This window comes from Vigna radiata, chromosome 7 (genome assembly GCF_000741045.1).
Source record: "Vigna radiata var. radiata cultivar VC1973A chromosome 7, Vradiata_ver6, whole genome shotgun sequence".
Classification (NCBI taxonomy): Eukaryota; Viridiplantae; Streptophyta; class Magnoliopsida; order Fabales; family Fabaceae; genus Vigna; species Vigna radiata.
In genome coordinates, this window is record NC_028357.1 from 26847840 (window position 1) to 26870221 (window position 22382).

General features: G+C 31.9%; 2 protein-coding genes across 5 annotated transcripts; one reads left to right on the forward strand and one right to left on the reverse strand.

The window, feature by feature from the left end:
* Window positions 1-5075: 5075 nt before the first annotated feature.
* LOC106769151 (protease 2) lies at window positions 5076-10948 on the forward strand. 3 transcript variants are annotated; one of them, XM_014654646.2, is made up of 11 exons: window positions 5076-5651; window positions 6294-6354; window positions 6421-6516; window positions 6759-6900; window positions 6976-7176; window positions 7378-7509; window positions 7612-7740; window positions 8248-8660; window positions 8784-9000; window positions 9107-9297; window positions 10565-10948. In XM_014654646.2, exons 1-11 carry the CDS (start codon window positions 5156-5158, stop codon window positions 10740-10742), a joined length of 2256 nt encoding a protein of 751 aa, XP_014510132.1. In that variant the 5' UTR covers window positions 5076-5155; the 3' UTR covers window positions 10743-10948. The 3 variants fall into 3 exon arrangements, with proteins under 3 accessions (XP_014510132.1, XP_014510131.1, XP_014510133.1); XM_014654645.2 differs by having other exon boundaries at window positions 6294-6516; XM_014654647.2 differs by lacking the exon at window positions 10565-10948 and having other exon boundaries at window positions 6294-6516; window positions 8784-9028; window positions 9107-9295.
* Window positions 10949-12261: 1313 nt separating this feature from the next.
* On the reverse strand, window positions 12262-16366 carry LOC106768446. Of its 2 annotated transcripts, none has more exons than XM_022783318.1 (2): window positions 15983-16366; window positions 12262-15541 (listed from the first exon to the last, which is right to left on the reverse strand). In XM_022783318.1, exon 2 carries the CDS (start codon window positions 15490-15492, stop codon window positions 12691-12693), a length of 2802 nt encoding a protein of 933 aa, XP_022639039.1. In that variant the 5' UTR covers window positions 15493-15541; window positions 15983-16366; the 3' UTR covers window positions 12262-12690. The 2 variants fall into 2 exon arrangements, with proteins under 2 accessions (XP_022639039.1, XP_022639038.1); XM_022783317.1 differs by having other exon boundaries at window positions 12262-15679.
* Between the last annotated feature and the right edge of the window lie 6016 nt (window positions 16367-22382).

Below are 22382 nucleotides of genomic sequence, written 5' to 3' on the forward strand. Positions count from 1 at the left end.
CGGTTCGATACTGATTTTTATTCACACATTTTTTAATCACATTATTTACCACATTCTTTTTTTTCTCATTTCTCCTAAAAGTGCCTACTTAATTGATACCTTCCTCCGATAATATATAATATAAAAATAATATCACTATCATCAATTATGTACTATCTAACCCTGTGTCAAATATAGAAAGAAAATTATGTGTATTTTTTGGCTAACTATTTAAAAGAAATTTAATTATTTATATTTTTAGCCCATTTTTTAAACTATAAAAAAATTATTTTAAAAGAAAAAACATGATAGATCTATAGAACCGAGAAAAAATTATGAACCTCGTATGTATGTAGGCGAGTAAGATTTTTTTTAGAGCACTTTGGGCAGTTCACAAAAGACAACCAAAAGAAACCGAAAACTATGAATGAATATCCTAAAACTGGTTGTCAGGTTATATGAAGATTTAACATGAATATTTGTTGCTTCCGCTGCCGACATTTGGTCAGGATCTTGGACTCCAATCATTAGACGTATTTTGCCTTCAGTGCGTCCCTTTCCATCACCACCCTCAATACATGGATGGATTTTCCTTTTCTACTACTGCCAATACATCGTTAAATTTTTTTCTTCCGTAGTTTCAAGGAGATTCTCGCGGAACATGTTTTGAATCAACTTGGTTTTTGTTCCCCCTCACAAGGGTGTTGTCGAATTCAACATTGACGACATTGATGGATTCCTAAACTGAGTCATTATTTTCATGTTGTTTTCAGCTTCCGGCAAATGTAAATGCACAAACACAAAAAGGTATTTAAATATACTTATTAGTTTGAAAAACAATGTTGTACCTACACCTAAATTGATAAAGATAATATAATTTTTGGGAGAAATTTACATTGTTAAAAAATGAAGAAAAAAAATTGCGTACAGGTGTTTTTCGATTATTTTAATTCAAAGTATTAATAAATAAACCAAATCAACTGTATGTGAATTCTTCTGCAATGGTAGTAGAAAGCTATCGTTTTTTAATCTGAATCAGAGTGTTTTAGTATTAATGAATTCATTATCCAAACGAATTTGATAAAGAATTTACTTATGGATTAATCTCACAAATATATTCAAATCATTAAATTCTTTCTTAATATATATTTCAATAAAAAAAAATGTATTTCTTTCTAACAATTATATTTTTTATATTCTTTGTGTTTATAGATGGAATGGTGGATGAATTTGGAGTATATGAAAAAAAGAATGGAGATGAAGGTTTTGGATAAATATAAATTGTACTAAAGGAAATTACCAAGAGTAAAATAAGAGAAACCAGTGAAAGTGACCATGATCCAAATTCTTACAATCAACACTAAATTTGTTATTTTTTGTTGTTCATGGTTTTCTCATAATTTATGAAATTGTATTAACAATTTGTCATTATCATTTTACATTTGAATTTATCTTTGTATTATTTTTCTTCTTTTTTTGACCATACAAATAAAATAAAAGAAAAATTACATAAATGAAACAACTACTTTAAAATTGTCCATGTTGTGTCATATATGCCTATTATTTCCGTATTTTTTAACAACTTTTTTTAAATTAAAAAACTTAAAAATAAAAATTAAAAAGCCATGAACTAACACATGGCATATATAGTTAAGGATTTTAATAATACACAAAGACCAAATCGATGAAAATTAAAACCAACCAAATTAAATAAAATAGATGAAAATAGAGATCAAAATTATATTTAAGCATTTAATCTTTCATATGATTTTCGGTAATACTAAAGTCTTTTGTGATGCTAATTTGATTTTTTTCATTTTAAGATTGAATACATTTGTGACAATTTTATTAAATTGGTCTTTGGATAAGGGATGGTGTACGTTTGGGAAAGTTTGTTAACATGCACGAGTTTTAAATAAAGTTAGTTATTTTATTTAATTTCTCAGTTGTTGTGAATGTTATTATCAAATCGTGTTGATATTAGTCTTTTAATTTAAGTTATTTATTTTTACAATATTGAATAAGAAAAATGCTGCTTTTAGAGTATTTGTAAAATAAAAAGAAAATAGTTAAAGGAAAAGAGAATTGAAAATCAATGCAACCTAATTTGAAGACTTAAAGTAAAGGAGCTAAGGACTAATATAAAGAGTTCATCTCCATTGATCAGTACTTCAATATAATTGAGTTAGTTCAATATAATAGAATTAGAATAAGATTTTCCAATTTCATTTATAGGATTGAATTAAATTTATATAAAGCTCTTCATTCTTCAGAGCTTTGCTATTTTATTCAAGTAATTGAGTATGTAAGTTAATTTAAATATCTTTACAAATTAGTGTAATGAAATAAAATAAAAATAGCATTTAAGAAATTTTAAAAAAGTTAATTCATAAATACAGTTTATATTATGTATTATGTAAATTAATTTTGAAAATTTCCTTAGCATAAATATAACATATAGTGAAAGTTTCATTTATATATATATATATATATATATATATATATATATATATATAAAGTTGTCTTAAAAAATTAATTATTATTTTTTTATGTGAACAGTTATTTTTATTAATATTTTATTATTAAATAAAGTTTTCTTGACAAGATGAAACAATTAAACTAAAATTAGAGAAGATGTAAGAGTAGATACATTTCTGACGTTAACTGTAACTGTTATAAGTTCAGTTTTTAAAAACTGAACCATAAGATAGTATACTGAACTGTTACTAGAAATGAATCAGTTATTTTTAGTACAATATAGTACAGTTAACTGCAGTACAGATAAGTTATTTTTGCCCAACCCTAATCATGGTAGTTAATTCACTTCTCGTAATAAATGAAACGACAATAAATATGTAAATAAGGTAAAGAAAAAGTATGTTAATGTTAGTTCTCATTTGAAAAACATAAAAGTATTTTATATATTAGCTCAATTTAGAATGGAAATTGAAAGTCTTAATTTCTGTGTTGATTGACATATAATTAAATTTGTATTGAAAACATTAAATTTTGCAATTATTCAAACAAAATATATTTGTAATTCAAAAGTTTTAGCAAAAAGAAATCTAAAAACTTGTGGTTTAATTGATTTAACCCAATTAAATCGAATCAAATATGACTTTAGTAATTTGTGATAATGACCATGAATAATCAGATAGTAGTCTTATGATTTTAAGTCATGTTAAGTTTATTAAGCAATCACTTCATTCCTTTGTGTTTTCTTTCGTATGTCTGTGTGGTATGCGCAAAACAGGAATTTCAGCCATATTACGTGTTTATAGAAAATTCAACTTATATGAATCAACCAAAAAAACGTAAATTGCATTCATCAAATTAAGATCTAAGAATAGTTCTCATGGATCAAACAAATATCAACTTAAAGTGGTTCAAACAAGACAATGAATTTAGACCTGTTTTGGAAAGACTCTATATTGGATGGAATGGTAACACTTTACACTTGTCATGCTTATTTTCAAATCCTGATACTGTGTTTCAATACTAAGAATCAATATCTTCAACCAAACCATTGACAGGTTAAACTCACTAACTCCTTAAGTATAACGTGATACTAATTGAGTTAAAATAGTCTCATCTCCTCAAATTTCCTTCAATACATTTTTACATCTACACAAACTCAACTACACATCATTACTTCAAAAAAGTTCTAGAATTTATCATTTACAAAAAGTTTAAATAAAAGAAAATGTTACCCAACGTAACATCCCCAAACAACAATAAAACACTTCTACATACTTTAATTATCATTTATTCAAAAATACTACATTCACTTTTATCAATCAACTCCAAATTACATTCACAACCCCGATAATTCAAAACTTTTCTTTACTTTATATTTCCATTTATCTATTTATATCATAACAAACATAACAACTCATATCACACTTCAACATATTAGACATCAATCAAACATTTAATCTCTACACCAAATTTTCTGATAAGATTTCAATTTCTATATCATAGTATCAATTTCAAACCTTTCTTTGCCAAAATTTCATCCCAAAACTCACCCTCTTAATATTATATCTAATTTATATTGATCAGTTATTCATGATTCATATAAAACACATCTTTTATTGAAATTATTCACCAAAATCAAGCATGTAGACTAATAAATTTAAACTTGTATTTATCATTCAACATCTCAACAAATAATTTTTTTTTTTTTTACATTTAAGACTTTTAACCGTGCATGAAATTCAAATATACATTTTCCATGATCATTTAAATTTTTCACTTTCTATCGACAACATCAATATTAAAAAAATAACTTAAATGGTTAGCTTCCTTTATCTTTTAGGATTTTACCTAGCACTACTCTTTTCCTCTAGACATTTTTACACTCAAAATCACTCTCGCTACAAAGTCAAAGATTCCGATCATCTTTTAAGACATAGCATAATCTTTTAATACATACCTTTAGCATCTTCTCTAAAAAAGATTTCAACAAGAAAGAATGAAGATCGCATGTTGAGAGAAATGAACCATATTACCTCCTAACAAAAAAACAAAAATCGAAATTATCTAGAAGAGATTGATTAAGGGCTTTTGTGGTAGAATTCCTCACTTAAACCACCATTGCAATTCTTCAAATTGACAAGAGGTAAATCAAGATTTAAAAGATACATTTATTTTGTAACTATATATGTGATGGTATAATTATGATTGAAGTTCTTCATATAATATCTTCTTGAAATTTAATTAAAATAAATAAAATTGTTTTCATTTTATAATTAAATAAGTAAATATATGTAATCTGTTTGATTCAAAATGTCTAAAAAATTAAAAATATAAGATATAAATAAGATAAATAATATATAAGGAAAAATAAACTTTTGATTTTGAGTTGAGAAATATATTTATCTTAAAAAAACATCACATTAGGATGATGAAATTAAGATTATCCTATATAAGAATCAATTAAAATTTTATAAGATGTCATCTTTGACATAAATTACATTTTAGGTTGAATTAATGCATAAAATATTGATTTAATAATTTTTTATGCAGAATTGAGGAGTAATTGAATTATATATGTTTAATCTAAATTTTATATTATTGTTTGGGAGAAAGGGAAAGGGAAAAATGGTACGGCTTAGAAAAACAAAGCAGGGGTTTATGTTATGTGATGAGGTAAATCCTTATCACAAGTCGACCTATGCGCCCTCTGCTCCGTTTGGCATACGTGGCTCGGCGCCACTACAAGGCGGCGGCGCCACCGACTCCACCCAAGGCCCCGAAGAAGCCGCAGAAGTTCAGTTTCAATGGCATAACGTGGGAAGACCCTTACAGCTGGATGTCTAAGGTGAGCGACAAAGTGGCGATGCGTCACATGGACGTGTACATGGAGCAAGAGGAGAAGTACAGTGAGGCCGTCATGTCTGACTCAGAGAAACTCCTCAACAAGCTCCACTTCGAAATGGCCTCTCGCATGCCCTTTGACCTCTCCACCCCTCCCCTTCGTTGGGGCCCCTGGCTCTACTACCGCCGCGTCGAAGAGGCCAAACCCTATCCCATCCTCTGCCGAAGATTGGCTAGCTTGAACGATGATTTCATTTCCCATAAGTATCCCCCCGCAGGGTTCGATTTCACTACGGGTAAAGCCATTGAGCAGAAGCTCGTTGATTATAATCTAGAAGCCGAGAGGTTTGGAGGTAAATTATGCAGTCACTGTTCCAGATCGTAAGTTGACTGAACCAGTCATATCGCTAAAATGGTGTACAAGGGAGAACAATTCTCACCTTTTTTTAAATTAAAACCCTCATTTTAGGATGCTGTCAGAATGTATCTCTATATCCTAACAATTGTTCTTACACTAAACTCCCGTTTTAGCCCTTCAATTAGTGAGGTGTCATAGCTGGGATTGGAAATTTTCGAATTGATCCATGAAATTGAAATTCTCGTTATTTCAATAACTGAAATGTATATCTTCTTTTAATTGTAGTCACCAAATTTTATAACTTACTATCTTTTATGTCACAATAAAAGGACTAATGTCACTAACAAATTTCAATTTTAAGGATTTATTTGCATTTTTCTAATTTTAGTGACTATTGTGATACTGTATCACAAGTTTAAGGATTACAATTAGTGTTTACTCATTGTTGTTGGTCGTATCGAACACGAGAACATTACCCAGATGTGTTTACTCATTATGGAACACGATAACAATTAGTGTTTACTCATTGTTGTCTGGCAAACTTGCCTTTGGAATGTCAAATGAATCACATCTTACCTTTGATATTAGTTTTTAGTGTTATGGAGTGCTGACATTTTGTTTAACCTGACTTTTGTAGGTTATGCTTATGAGGAACTCTCTGAAGTTTCACCTAATCATCAGTTTCTTGCTTACACTATGTATGATAAAGAAAACGACTACTTTAAATTATCCGTGAGAAATTTGAATTCAGGTTCATTGTGCAGTAAGCCTCAGGCAGAAAGAGTTTCGAACTTGGCGTGGGCTAAAGATGGACATGCATTGCTTTATGTTGTGACAGATCAAAAGATGAGGCCTTACCGGTGGGTGAATTGTTTTTTAATCATTTGATGGCTTGGCAGAATTAAAAGAAAATAAAATTTATATCACAATTGAAGTTTTATCTCAGTAACCTGTGTTAATCTTTAATGTGTAAACATTTATTAGCGATTGCATCTAAGTTGCGTCTTTAAAAGAATCCCTTAGTTTTTACTTTACCTTATCATTGCGAACGTTGAAGTTTATGTGATCTTCCTTCATTTCATCACTCCGCTTGTTGTTGCAGTATCTACTACAGTCTGATTGGATCCACTGATGAAGATGTTTTGCTTTTGGAAGAGTCAGATGAAAGTGTTCATATTAATATTAGGCACACAAAGGACTTCCAATACGTGACTGTGAATACATTTTCTCCCACATCATCAAAGGTAAAAGATCTTTGCTAGGAACTCTGAAAACTTAAAATCCTTTTGTATTGGATAAGAATTCTAACCATTTCCTAGGTCTTTCTAATAAATGCAGCTGAACCGTTGTCTGGCCTGAAACTAGTTTGGGAATGTGATGCTATAGCACATTGCACAATTGAACATCACCAAGGTTACCTTTATTTATTTACAGATGCTCCCAAAGGGGGGCAATCAGTTGATTATCATTATCTTCTTCGTAGTTTGGTGGATGATTCTTCAAGTACAAGAAAATGGGAGGTAGTTTGGAGCATCACATTTTCTTTTTCTCTGTAGTTAGCTTGTTTCGATTTTGTTCCTCTTTTATATTATAAGGAAAACTGGTTTATTCGATACAGTGAGATATTTTCTTAATACCGCTAATTTTCATGTTTTCTTAGTTAACTTGCATGTGACAATTTGCTTTGCCTTACATGTTATATTCGGTCTCATGAACTGCAGGAGGTATTAGTGGATGACCCAGATTTGATTATTGAGGATGTTGATTTTAGTGATAAGTACTTAGCACTCATTGTAAGGGAAGGTAAAAAAGTTCAACTTTGTTCAGTTGGACTACCATTGCCCTTTGGGAAGGTAATGGAAGATAATTTACTATATCTACTACAGATAAACTCTTGATGTAATTTTGGTTTATATTCTCGTTCAATTACGTAAACCATCTTATTTTTGTGATAGGGGTCACTCAAACTGAGGAAGCTGGACCTACAGTACTTGTCACTTCCAAAACATGTTTGCCAAATTTCGCCTGGACCAAACTATGACTTTTTCTCTTCTGTCACACGCTTCATTATATCATCACCAGTGGTATGTGAATGATTTTTTTTTTTAATGTTAATTTCTGAAGATGGTTTCTCTTCACAATTCTGTTAACATATCTCTACCTTCGTATCATATCATATCCATTTTGAATGACCATTCACTCGCCCTGTTAAATATGAATCCAAGGAAATTTTGAGAAGTTTTAAAAGTTTGAGTTTCCAGAAAAACTTCATGATGTATATTTACCTGTAAGCCTGGTAAATTGATTTTTGTTGTTTCAAGGTTTTTCTTCCTCTTACCTCCTTGTTAGGTCTTTCTGGCTAATATTCCAATTTGTAATATACTCAGTACTGCTTTTTATATATCTGTATCTTTATGTTTGTGGTCGTAGGAGGTCACTTGTTCAATCTTATAGGATAGCATCCCTGTGTTTATATACTACTAGGCTAAGAGTTCAACACATATTACAATTTACATAGTACATTTGTATTTCAACCTAGAAGAAAAACCTGATCATCAAATCCCAATATGTTCATCGCTAGTTTCTTGCAGATGCCAGATGCTGTGGTTGATTATGACCTGGCTACGGGTCAGTGGAACATCATTCAACAACAAAACATGCTACATGACCGGACAAGAATACTCTATGGTAAAAATTCTGCAAGTATTAGTATGGAGTCCTCAAATTCCAAACACTCCAATCCTGTGAATGCTAGCTTTGAAGATGACCACTTGTGGAATGACCTGTCTGAGTTTTATGCCTGTGAACAATATGAGGTCCCTTCATTTGATGGACTTTTTATTCCTTTGACTATTGTTTTTTCACGTAACAATAAGACACAGGCTAAAAAACCAGGGATCTTGCATGGACATGGAGCTTATGGTGAATTACTCGATAAACGGTGGCGCAGTGAAGTAAAAAGCCTCCTAGATAGAGGTTGGGTTGTGGCATATGCTGATGTTAGGTAGGATTCACATTATTTAGTGACCATGTACTGAGTTCATATTCATAGGAATATTCTTTATTGTAAATGGTATTTTCTCCAATGTCTTGTTCTTTATATGATAGTTTTGTTGCCATGTTTCAGAGGTGGAGGTGGTTATGGTAAGAAATGGCATAATGATGGGAGACGCACAAAGAAACATAACTCAATCAATGATTACATCTCTTGTGCCAAATTTCTCATCGAAAATGATATTGTCCATGAAAACAAATTGGCTGGTTGGGGATATAGTGCTGGAGGACTTTTGGTTGCTTCTGCCATTAATCGTTTTCCTGATTTATTTCGTGCTGCTGTCTTGAAGGTGTTTAAGAATGTTTGCCTGCTTTCAGGTTTTGGTTTACTTAGGCTCCACCTTAAATATTTTTTTTCAAATACTAAATTAACTTTTTGTATGGTTTCTTCTGTAGGTTCCCTTTTTAGATGCTACCAACACTCTACTGTATCCCACCTTGCCTCTTACAGCTGTTGATTATGAAGAGTTTGGCTACCCTGGGGATCACGATGATTTTCTTGCAATTCGAGAATATTCTCCATATGATAATATACGAAAGGATGTCCTTTATCCAGCTATATTAGTAACATCATCTTTTAATACAAGGTACGTTGTTTATATCGTTACATAACTTCCTAACATCGGATCCAAGTTTTCTATGGTGTTGATTGAGTAGTATTTTTGTAAAGAATGAAGGCGCTTATGTTCAAAGTGAACCAAAATATATACAGTTCAAAGTAGCTGCTGAAATGGTGTTGGATGTGTATCCATCTTAGAAACTTTGTTAGGATTTACATTTATATTCTTATAAACTGTTTTTATGTTATTTATAGTAAGTTGTATTTTAAATTATAACTACATTGTATGATATAATACTTGAGTATTTGCTCTATGCTAATATCCAAACCTCATCTTATTTTCCCTTCTGCCTTGAATAAAAGCTACATTGGTTTATACTTTAGAGATTGATATTCATTTTGTATGTGTGAGCTTCCTTTATTTTTCTGGATACCGGATTTATTGGCAATGGCCTAGTGAATTTGCAGTGGTTTATTCATATGTAAAATGTTGAATGCATAGGCATCATTGTGTTTTCTGATTGCTAGTATGTGGACTTGTTTTCTGTAAGCTTGGTTTTTTTCTATGGCGTCATACAAAATGAGAATGTCTAGCGTAATGTTTGCGTAAGTTGTCTATGAATTGCTTTCACCCCCAATATAAGTAGAGAAGCTTTTTTCTTTTTGCGTTTCTAGTCTTTGAAAAAATATCTTCATCATTTAATTTGGGTCTGATCTGACCAAGGAATAGGATTAAGTACATGCGGAATAAGTGAAAATCACAATTTCTTCACCCGGGTTATCGACCATCTGAAGGTACTCTAAGCTGTCTATTACTTTGCAGGGACTGTCGCGGTTAAGAATTTGGGCAAGTATACAAAGTCTACAAATAGTAAAATGAACTTTTAAATCCAAGTACCGAATTCCAAGGGACTAGTGTGGTGTTAAGTTGTAGACATTTGTTTATTAATATAAGGGTGCAAAAAAAAATGTACATCTGCTATTTTACTTCAAAAATAAAATTTAGTAACTAAAAAATTAAACTCTAAATTGAAGTGGATTTTGAACCACCGAAAAGATGTAACGAATATGATATAGAGATGTTAGTGTTGGATTTCATAAACTCAACCCTTATGCAAAAAGTCTCGCTTATGTTAATGTAATTTTTTACATTTTCTTATCGGATTCAGTTCGTTTAAGCGAGAAAATCCACACTCTAGGTCTTTGATGCGAATATTCTTTGAAGCTGCTTATGAACCTATATTCAGACAGGTTATGCCGTGCTAATGAACCTTGGCTTTTATTTCATGACTCAGGTTTGGGGTATGGGAAGCAGCAAAATGGGTTGCACGAGTTCGTGACCTCTCAATATACGACCCAAAGCGGCCAATATTGTTGAATTTGACCACAGATTTAGTAGAAGAAAACCGTTATTTGCAGTCCAAGGAATCGGCATTGGAGAGTACATTTCTCATCAAGATGATGGAATCTTAGATAGTCAGGAGTTCTGCTCGGAAATACTTGCCATCCAATATTCTGGCTTATAGCCATCAAACCTACTTCGGATCTGCTGCAAATGTACTGAACAAATTGACACAGGAAAATTACTGATTTATCATGTAATTTGAAGTGCAGCATTACATGTAAATGTTACTTTGCATCATCGTTTAACAAAGAGCACAGTGCAATTTTGTTGTTCATGGTGGTATCCACGCGTGCACGCATGTCTTAAGCTCACGGAATTTTTTCATATAAAAGATTTTGTAATCGTATTGCACCATGATCTTTTCCCACGTTCGACAATAGTAAGATCGCATGAATGATCTTCAAATCGATCAATTAAGTTTTGTCATATCTAATAAAATATTACAGCCCAACTTGAATTTGCGTAGTCGAAATATCCCATAAATCATCATGAGGCTATCCCAAATGTAGCAGATCAATTTATTTTGACGTCAGAACTCGTCATTTTCGTTAACTCATTTTGGGAAGTGGCACACTCCTGACTCCAATGCTGAGCTTGAAAAACAATGGAATAAATTACTCATTAAAAATACCCTTAAACCTTTCGAAGTTGCGATTTAATATTTAAAAAAAATCGTATGTGTGCGGTCTTTTCTCTTTTCTCATTCATTTAGAAAACTATTTTTCCTTCATCAACTTTTAACACGCATCATATGATTTTTCTTCACATCATCACATATCACAGGTTGGCATTCAGTACATCAATGATTGAAAAAAGAAAAGAAAAGAACTAATTGAGGGCTCACTGATTTGTCGACCGCTGGATGGAAAATCATCATAAAACCTCTATTCTTCTGAAACAAAACTTAGTGGGTGAGGTTCAGCTATGATTCACACCCCAATAAAAAGATACATAGAAAAAAGCCAACCCAAAGATATATATAACTTAATAGGGTTCAAACAGAGGATCGCATCAATAGAATAAAAAGGTGCAGAGCCAATTAATCATTTATTAATTTATTGTTAATAATTATATAAAAATAATGCAATCATCTACTTATCTTATTAAACCACATCAGTCAAGAGGTATTCAAACTTTCAAGGGTAGAGAGCACAGAACCACCAAGCATAAGAAACTGGCATTTCCTAACCATACCATCACACAGATTGAATTTTACTTCCAATACAGCGTAATTTGACAATCTCCACTGTTTGCGATCTGTGGGGATTGTACACGAAACAGGAACAGCAAGTTAAGCTAAAAAGGATTCATATATATTGATCAACTTGTCGATTCTTGTTCTTTCAACTCTCCTTAACAATAATCCTTTTCAATTAGTAGAAAAACATTAAAGGTAGAGTTTAGGATTGAGTTGTATACAAAATAACTGAGGGAGTAAAAAGAAAAGTGAAAAACAATGTTCCAAGGCATATTCATCGCCACATTCGTTCCACTTTGTTTGACTGATTCCATTTCCACGAGTTAAATGCCCAAAATTACACCAACATTTAGGACCAAAAAATGTCAGAAAAGCGAGAGGACAAAGGATAGTATGATAAAGTATAGCATGACAATGAACGCTACATTTTTACAGAAGTTGGAAATCCTTTTGTATGCAATGGAAGCTAAGTATATATCAGTAGAAGTTCTACTCATACAGTATTGCTTCAAAGTACACCATGGCTTCCCAATATGTAATAGATATCTAAAGCCAACTCTACATGCAGCTCAAAAAACTAAAGGGAAAAATAATAAAAATGTAAGCAACAAGAAACATGAATTAACAAATCCACCCCGCTTGCCCTATCTTGCTTTGATGCAGAAAATAAGTTTGCGTCATTGAAGGATCTCACAAATCCTCATCAATCAATTCATTCTTCCCGCAGCTCTGCATGCTGCCCCTTTTGGCAACTTCTCACAAATAACCTTCATGTTCAGTCTCCAAAATTGATTAAAGTTGCGACAAACTTTACCATCTCATGTCTCAGAACCTTCTTGAACAGTAGGAAGACCGCCTTCTCTGATAAATGCTGGGTTGAGAAACTTAGCCACAAAAGCCCACAATTTATATACATCCTCAAAATTCGTCAGAAAGCCCAGTGAAGCCGTCACAACTTCAAGCCTAACAAAGCTACCTTTTCCATCACGCCGACCATTCTCCATTGGTCTACAAAGAGTTGTGTCTTCTAGATTAGGAGCTCCACGATGCTGTCTTGAGCTATCAAGAATCTGTATATGACTCAGAAAACCAAGACCAAGAGAGATTCCTTCTTTTTCAGCAAGCTTTTGAACAATCTCTGGATTAATTAGCCCCCTACTTCTGTCCCTCACATTGAAAGCCACAGCTGCACCTCTTTCATATTTTATTTTAGGACCATATATGTGGACAAGACTTGCTTTTTCACCGCCATCAGAAGCAGGCAACTTCAGTTGCAGTAACGAGGTAACAAGCCAATTTATCAAAAACCGAAGTCTAAGTGTAGTTTTATTGAGACCAAGCATGTTAACATGGTCAATATGACGACACGTTATCTCTGGTTCCCTCCTGCCCCAGTCCTGTCCATCACCATATTCTCCATCACTGGTCGCCTCTTCATCATCAAAGCTAGTTGCAGATACGTCTCCCGGTTCTAAGGTCTGGCTAAGGTACTCTTTACGATTATCTTCCATGCTAAATGACACTCTTCTTCCCCTGCTGGTCGCTTCATTCTCTTCCAAACCAAAAAACCTACCCCCGCCATAACGATTCCCTTCTCTCCTACCCAACAGCCTGAATTCACCTTCTGTTTCCCTTCTTATGGCACTCTCTTTGACATCAGCACATATTTCCGAAGTAGACCCATTCTCCAAGCTTTGATGCCGAGCAAGAGAAGTTGAATTGTTCAGCCAAGACCCATTATTGACCGCTCCACTGGTTCCAGGTTCTTCCAGGATCTCATCCACATGCAGATGATCAGACCCATTACCATTTCTTGAATAATGATCAACTTCCTCCACCTGCTCTTCTTCAGGCACCTCTTTGACTCGGTCAAGTTCCTGTGACATCAGAACAGCCGCATCAAATGACAGCACACGGCGGTCCTCGTGAGCACCTAGGTTTACCTCTCTGTCATCGTACATCGGGCTGCCATACATCTTGGATGTTGGTTTTGGTGAAGGCTGCTTCTGGTTCCTCCTCCCATTGAACCAGAAAGGAGGTAGTGGGGAAGCTATCTTGTGTTTATTCGATTGACCTGCACCATCAGACCCCAATGGACTCTGACCCAAATCAATCCAAAATGAATTGTCCGATGACTCGTCCTCACTGAACACCGGACTCTTTATCACCTCTCCAACAGATATGCTCTCCGTCTCCTCAAATATGGTGCTGGTTCCATCTCTTTCAGAGCTGTCTTGATCCATTTCAGTCTCGAACACATCTCTGACCTGAGCAGATGTGAANGCACCAGAAAAGGCAGGCAACTGTGTTCCCTGACGAGTTTCAGNAGTCTTGTCCCCCAACCCACTGATTTCATCGTCTTCAATTCCAACAAATTTATCCAAGCCATCTACAGAATCACTCAAATACATTGGAAACTCCGGAGTAATCTTCACCATTCCAGACCCGGTACAACCAGACTGATTTTGAAGGCTTTGCATCACCGATTTCTTGATCAGAAGACAGCCAAAGCCTGTGGGATCATATCCAAAAACCCTGTAAAATGAAGTGATTATAAAATCTGGCCGAAAGAGGGACAAGCCAAGCGAATCCATGTCCTTGGGGCCCAATGAACCGGCATCCAGTAAGACATGCCAGTTGTTCTGCTGGGCCAAGGCCATCCACTGGTACGAATACTTAGCCCCAGTCACTCTAGACTGAACTGGAAACACAAAAAGACCGGTAGCCGAATCCTTCTTCCTTTTCTTCTTGTTGGAAATCTGTTTTCTCAAATCAGTGGAACAGAGTTTGAGGGTTGGCCATTTAAACCAAGCACTGTACACTTTAGCACCTTTCTCCCTAGCACTCTGAGCCATCCAAGCAACGGACTGGCTCTCATGGTCGAACATGGTCAACAACTTTTTGTTTGTATGAAAAGGGTATGATTCAGCAAGAAGTTTAAAAGCTGATCCTCTGCTNACAGTAAAAACAAGGCCATACTCATTCTCGGGTATATTCAAATAGTCCATGATCCTAGTCTTTATATCATGCTCCACAGTTCCTCTCTCGGCACCACCATAAAGAGCATGGTTACTCAAATTTGCAGTAATCTCAGACAAGCTAAACGTAGAAGACTCCCAGTAATGAATTGTNTGAACAAAAGAGAAGAGTCCAAAACCACAGTAATCAAGGCATACCTTGGGGGACAAATGTGAGTACTCATCAGACCTCAACTGATCAACCTTCTCAGAGGACTGGTACTTGGGGTACATGGTAAGGAACTTGGAAAATGCTTCCGGTAGGCTGGGAATTTCCTCCTCAGACTCGAAGATGCGCTCNGCCGCAAGGGCGGTGGCTCGAAGGAATTCGCGCTGGGCGTGCAGCCTGGCAAGCGATCGGGATCTCCCAAGGCCATCATCTTGGTTGGCAGCAGAGTCCGGCTGGTCTATGTCTTGAGATTTAGAGAGTGAGCCATCTTCAGAAGCTTCCTCAAGGGCTTCCCTGAGCTTGTTCTCTTGCAGCTTCCGAAGCATTGATGGGTTTCTCTTGATGTCAACATTGGATTCATCTTTNCTCCTGCTCTTCTTGTCCATGATCAGTGCAGCACAGTGAGAAATGGGCTTCCATAGTGACAGATGCATGCTCCTTTCTCCTCTTCTCACACAAACCAATCTCAGATTCTTTCCCACACTTCAAACAACACAGAACAACAGGGTTTACTTTAGCCCATCACATCAATCTACAACAAATTCAGCTTCAAGAGCTTCCCCAACAAAAGATAAGGAATCTGGAATCTTTAAAGACCACACCTCCCCAACAATCTAATCTCTGAAACATGAGATTTTTGTTTTTGAAAGATAAGCAAACAACTCAGCTCAACATTTAACTAGAAAATCAACAAAGAAAAAGAAAATTTCTATTTTGTCCACAACCCAGAATAGAATTCAACACCCAGTTTCTCAGAGAAGGAGAGAGAACGGTAACGAACGAAAAGAAACAGAAAGAGAGAGAAAGTCAAAAGCTCAAACCCTAGAACCCAGATCCCAAAATTTGCAAGGCAGCTCACAGCAACAAGACCCCAAAAATAGAAAAACAAAATAATAATAAGAGAAATGGGTTTAATCAAACTACATGTAATAGAATCCCTGAAGCTCAATCAGTAGCAAGACACACTCCACAAAACACCTGAATAGCCATCAAAGGTGAAGGAAGATTGTCTCTCTATTCTCCCTCTCTCTCTCTCTTCAGTTCACTGCAGCATAATTAAAGCAAAGCACCCCACATCAAATTCTCTTTTACTTACAAAGTAAAACCAAAATAAACCCGTTTGATATCTCTCTACTGTACTAGTATTTTCTTAAATTGAAAACCAAAAAGAAAAGAAAAGATAAAGTAGACAAAAGAAAAAGAGTGATTTCGATTCAATTCAGAGCAACTCCCATTCTCCCCTTTTCTCTCTCTCTCTCTCTCTCTACAATGTTTCAACTCTAGAAAAACAATAGTTGCTAGGAATCCAGGGAGAAGGGACATTGACTCTCGCAAAAACCAAACTTGTTAGTAATATTAAAATGATTTTTCGATTTTGCATAAATTATTTAAGAAATGAGGTCCCTTTTTGTCTATGTTGTGGTAGGACCCACAGGCTGAAGTCATGGTTAAAAGTCAAATAATCAGCTGGCTTGTAAAAGCTGTAATCTGTCCAACTGGGCAAACCACAAAGTTCAAAGCTTCCAACCCCTCAATGGGATCACACCCACCACCTCCTTCCATTATTCATTGTTCTTCATATTTCTTTTCTTGAATAATTACTACCATAAAAAAAAAGGTTTAATATGAATTCTCTATGCTAATAACTGATTAAAAACTATTTTTTGTATAATCATTGTAAGAATCAATAAAGTCATCATTCATAACACTATAAATTCACCAACTTTATTTCAATTTTTTTAGAAAAAGTTAGTTTCCGTGTTTTCTTACATATCTCAGCGGAAAAGCAGTAATGAATTTTCCCCCCAAACCCTTGTTACTTGCAAAACGTTAGGTGAAGTTATTTAATGTTGCCTCATGTAAGGTTGATGTATAATATAGTAATATTCCATATCAGATGTTTCATAGATCATTTTTTAATTTAGATACTTTTATAAAATTTGGAAATTTAATTTTTTTTTTTGCTTTTGTTTTTGGCTCAAAGCCAAAGGCGTTGCTTTTAAGTTTCAAATTCAATTTAGTAGTATTGAAATTAGAAAGAATCTATTCCTGAAGGCCCTTAAAGCTAAAAGAGAGAAAATTTAAAAACGAATCTTTGATTTGATCCAGATGAGCATGGAAGAAGCTTATTGTTAGATTCAACATTCTAGATCCAACATTCAACACAAATGAACCTATGAAGCAACTTAACCTCTAATGATGTATTTTTTTTTTTGGAAGGAACAACGTTGATTGAGTTTTGTTGAATTTAAAAATAGTAGACTTTTTGTGTCAGTGTCTTGTGCTTGAGGATGTTGTTTATTGAGCCAGATCAACAACATCGATTTCTTTCTTTCTTTATTTATATATTTAATTTTCTGGAAGAGACAAAGTATCGAGAAATCGGAAATGGAACCCAAAAAACTATAAAAGAATATGATGAAGTTGATCTGTATTTTAGTTTTCATTATCGAGTTCAGAAACAATCTCTGTCAAAAAAATATTGGTTTAAAATCACAGTTTGGTCAACGCTTTTGCAATCAAAACTAAAATTACAAAATTTCAAACACACGTCTGCCATACCTTGTTCATCACGTTACCACATGTTAACACATTATTATAATTTATAATTAGTAGTCCTATTCTTATTGTGATGCATGCGTTTTCGTATTGAGTATCTATTTTCATTTTTGTTTTTACTTTTTAGTATAATAATAGTAATAATTAAACCATGACAATAAATAAATAAAATAACTTATTCTTTTACTATTTTTATAATTAAACATTCCCTCTTTTTATTAATTTTTTTTCTTCTTGTATTAATTTTTTCTTTCGTTGATGATAAGTGATGAAGAGATTTTAAACCAATGTAATATAACTTTTTAAACCATGATGATTTGGGTTATGAATCATATGAATTCAAGTTATAAGCTATTTTTGATAAGAAATATTAGTAAAGTCAGAAAAATACTAGGAAAGGTCGAAATCATCTAGATACAATATTATTTAACTAATCAAACAAGATAATGAACATGTAAAAGTAATCACCGTTTTATGCAATTTTTTTTGTCATGAATAATATTTAAATATACAATTATATCAAACGACAACCTCACGTTGATGCACATCGAGTCTACGCTATTTTAAATAATTTTGTTTCTTCAACACAGATTAATACTCAATATTTTTTTCTAGCGTGTATATTACCAACTTCAGAGATTTAGAATAATTACAGGGTCGTGTTAATAATGTAGATCTAAATATTATTTTCTATAAATTGACTAGATAATAAATTTTTGAAAGCCCTTATATATTTTAGAATATTGTGAATGTCATAAGTTGTAAGCTCTTGAATGTTACAAACTAATTAGGACAATTTAAAAAAATATATATAAATTTACTATTTTTTTATTTTAGTCTCATGATTAATAATTAAATTAAATTTTGAATGTATAGTGATGTGATTGTACTAAATAAGTGATGAGTGGTGATATTCTTCATGTAATGTAAATAAACCTGGATGGTGATAATGAGGGAACTACTTAACGCTAAAGATAGTAAAGTTTAGTTGCTTATTTAATGCACTTGTACGTTTTCTTTTCTATAACGTCGCGTTTGGTATGTATGCGTCTAACGTACTTAAATGTGAGATGAAAAAATTAATACAATCATATATAAAATGTCTGCATCTATTACATTTTCAAATTTAAATTTCATTAGTGAATGTCGACCTATATTCAATGCGATTAATTGCTTTTATTTATTTATTTTTAAATACCATATCTCAGTTTTGAATTTAGTGCACTAATACAAATACCGAGTACTGAGTTATCATTTATGTATCTTACTGTTTATTTTAATGACAGCAAAATTTAATGGTATATCGTCGTTTAATCTAAATTGTAAAATACTAAAACCACTTTATGACTATTTTATATAATTCATTTTCATCAAAATATATATTAACAAATAAGTGTTTATAGAAAATCTTAGTTAAGACATCGAAACTAACAATTTGCTTCCACTCGTTGTTGAAATTGTAATCCGTAGAAGTTGTGTTTAGAACTAATTAGATTACAAAAAGAAAGAAAACATAGTTATCCTTTATTTTTACGTTAGCTGAAAACGGAAAAAAATTGCAATTGCTGTTAGGAGTGAGTTCTAGGCCTAACTCAACCCCACAAAACCGGCTTGTAAAGTGAGGTCTGCACCCCACTTATATATTATAAATTGGCCTTATCTCTAGTCGATGTGGGACTTCCAACACACCCCCCTCACGCCGAGGTATATACATCTCGAGCGTGAGGCAAGATATTAATGGGTGGTCCGATAACGGCCCAATAATGGGTGGAACAATCTGCCCAACAAATATCGCTAGGATAGGCTCTAATCATAGCTCTGATACCTTGTAAGCCGGTTTTGTGGGGTTGAGTTAGACCTAAAACCCACTTCTAACAATTGCACTCAAGTAAAAACAAGCTAATTGGGATTTGAAAGGGGGAAATTTTGCAATTGTACTCAAATTTGCAATAATAATAATAATAATAATAATAATAATAATAATAAAGTTATTATTATTATTATTATTAAGTTTTGAATCTGATATTTTTACCCATTATATACATTTAAACGGAGTATTATTTAAAAAAGTTGAACTGATTGAAAAATATGTTTATTTAACTTTTTCTTTTAGAAAAATAATAAACAAGTACATAAATATTAGTAGGCCAATAAAATTACACATGATGAATAGGCAATGTCCTTTTCATTTTTTCTATTGTTTGTGTAGAATTTAATATCCTATTGCTTTGTATTTCGTCTTTCTTTTACGTGATTTCAACTACTATTTTATTTCCTTCCAAGTTTAAATTATTATTTTTTTTATAAATCAATAGTTTTTTTAAACCTGTTTTCATGTAAGAATTAAAAAATTTTAATATGTCTCTATGTTATATTAGATTTTCGATAACAAAACGAAAATAAAAACAAAAATTAACGGACCAGTCTAGTAAGTTACATACTGATTATAAATTTCAACTCATTTTCAATTAGTAGACCAACTCATTTATAGTCGGTCAACATTGGATCGAGCTTAAATGAGTCAGGTTAATTCCTTTTGTCACACATACTTTGAAGGTTTACTTAGTAAGTGTGGTGATGAGACCACTATTGCGAGACATGAACAGGTCTCCAAGCAACACTCATTAAACAAGTTACATGCACAAGGTTATAACATGCAACTATTGATTAGAACTTGAAATGTACACCTATATTGTCTATGTTAGTTATTAAAACCTAGTTATAGAAGATATAACTCAAGACAATTAAATTTCTATATTTCCTCGAATAAAAGTTTATAAACATTAAGTATGAGGTTCAAATTTAAAAAATTCCATATGCTGAAATACAATATTTTGTTTTAAAATATGATATATTTTGTTTCATTTTATTTTTTATATTACGTGGATGATTGTTGAAAATATTTAATATAATTTTAAAATAAATAATTAAAATAAAATCCTATTATTGCTAATTTTTTAAGCAATGTTAATTTTAGAGATAAATATTATTTATGGATAAAGATTGTTTTACAATTTCTTTTATTGATTACAATTTTTTTATTTTAAAATTGATTTTTAAGTCTCTCTTATATCCAAAACAAACATAATTTTCAATCTTATGTTTTATATTATCTTGTTTTATATTATCTTTTAAGACATTGATGTTTATAAGGATAAAATATCCTGTTAGACTTGATTAATTTCACAAATTGTTGTATATTTGATTAATTTCACAAATTGTTGTATATTGAGAGAAACATATAATTTTGTTGTCATATACAACGAGAATGTCTCTTCTCCGAGGACAATGTTCTCCATGTACATTATGATTTATTACTTGATTGAATTAATGTTAGTTTAAAATAGAAAATTCTTAATACAAGTCTTTCAGAAAATTCTTATTCATATTTCGTTTGTTAAATATTTTTAAGTATAGATTTATGTATGGTCTTTATGATTTGTATCATTAATATTTTGTTAGAATTTAATTATTTTTTATAATTTTAATAGTAATGTTTTCTTACGTATATCAATCTAGTAATTAATATAATATAATGAATATAATAGTAGGATAGTAAATAAATTTATAATTAAATTCGTTGACTTCTTAAAATAACCATAATATACACGAGATTATAAATAAATAAATTTCAGATAAATATGTCACTTTTTTGTTTACAAAAATCAAATTCTTATCTCATGTTTTAAAACTAGATAAAATTTGGTTTTAAAATATATGTATTTATCAGATAAATATGTCAACGTGTTTTCTTTTTTACAAAAGTCAAATTCATAACTCATGTTTAAAAACTAAATTAAATATGTTCTAAAAGTAATCTCTAACCTGGCTAAGTACAAATCAACATTAAAATTGATTTATACGAATGTCATTATCAGAGATGGAGTCAATGCAAAGATTATTTGCGCTTTTTTTGATTAATTATATTTAAAAAAAAATTGTATTGGTTATTATAGGAGAGCGTAATTGGGTAATATTCAACCCAAACTCAAAAGCAGTACAAATGGAAAAAACGAAAGCAATTGATAGTAACTAGATTTTTAAATCATGGCTTGAATATGTTTGGTAATCACTAATTTTCTCAAGCTTGTAAAGAACGTGCTCGACTGATTTATAAGTTAAACGTGATTAGTAACTAAATTATGTAAATTAATTATAGAGGTTTTTCAGATATTATTTAAAGCAATGTTTGGATTTATAATTTATTAGTTTTTCTTGTCTCTTCCCAAGCTCAGTAAATTATCTCATTTTTCTTTAATGTTATGCAATTTCTTTATACAATTATTGTTTAATATTTCCTTATTTAAGTTTAATCATTACACTATTTTTAAAACAGAAAAACTACTACGAACTTACATTAGGTAACAAACGCAAAAATTAAAATTTCATAAAAGTATATTTTATCTATAAAATGAAATTACATTAAAAAAAGAAGAAGCTAAAATAGTTTTTAGCCATTTTCATTTTAATGTCAAATAAGAATAGTTATCAAAAGACTAAAAAGAACAAAAAACAAGAAAAATTAAAAATAAAAAGTATAAAAATTTGATTTACAATAACTAAAAATATATTTAAAAATAACATTTTATATTAGTAAAATAATTTAAAGATCTTTTGTAGTATTTATGTTACAATAAAACCACACACATATATATAAATTAAAATAATTAATATTATCTTAAATTTTAAAAAATAAAAATCCAATCTTGAAAAAGAAATAGAAAAAGTATCATCTCTTTATTTCTTCAGAAAAAAAAAAGGGAGG

Bases quoted from the DNA above. Each gene is read 5' to 3' on its own strand.
- LOC106769151 (XM_014654645.2), top strand. From the start codon at position 5,156: ATGCGCCCTCTGCTCCGTTTGGCATACGTGGCTCGGCGCCACTACAAG. The intron at 5,652-6,293 runs GTAAATTATGCA...TGACTTTTGTAG, and splicing joins AGAAGCCGAGAGGTTTGGAG to GTTATGCTTATGAGGAACTC. The intron at 9,298-10,564 runs GTACGTTGTTTA...TTCATGACTCAG, and splicing joins ACATCATCTTTTAATACAAG to GTTTGGGGTATGGGAAGCAG.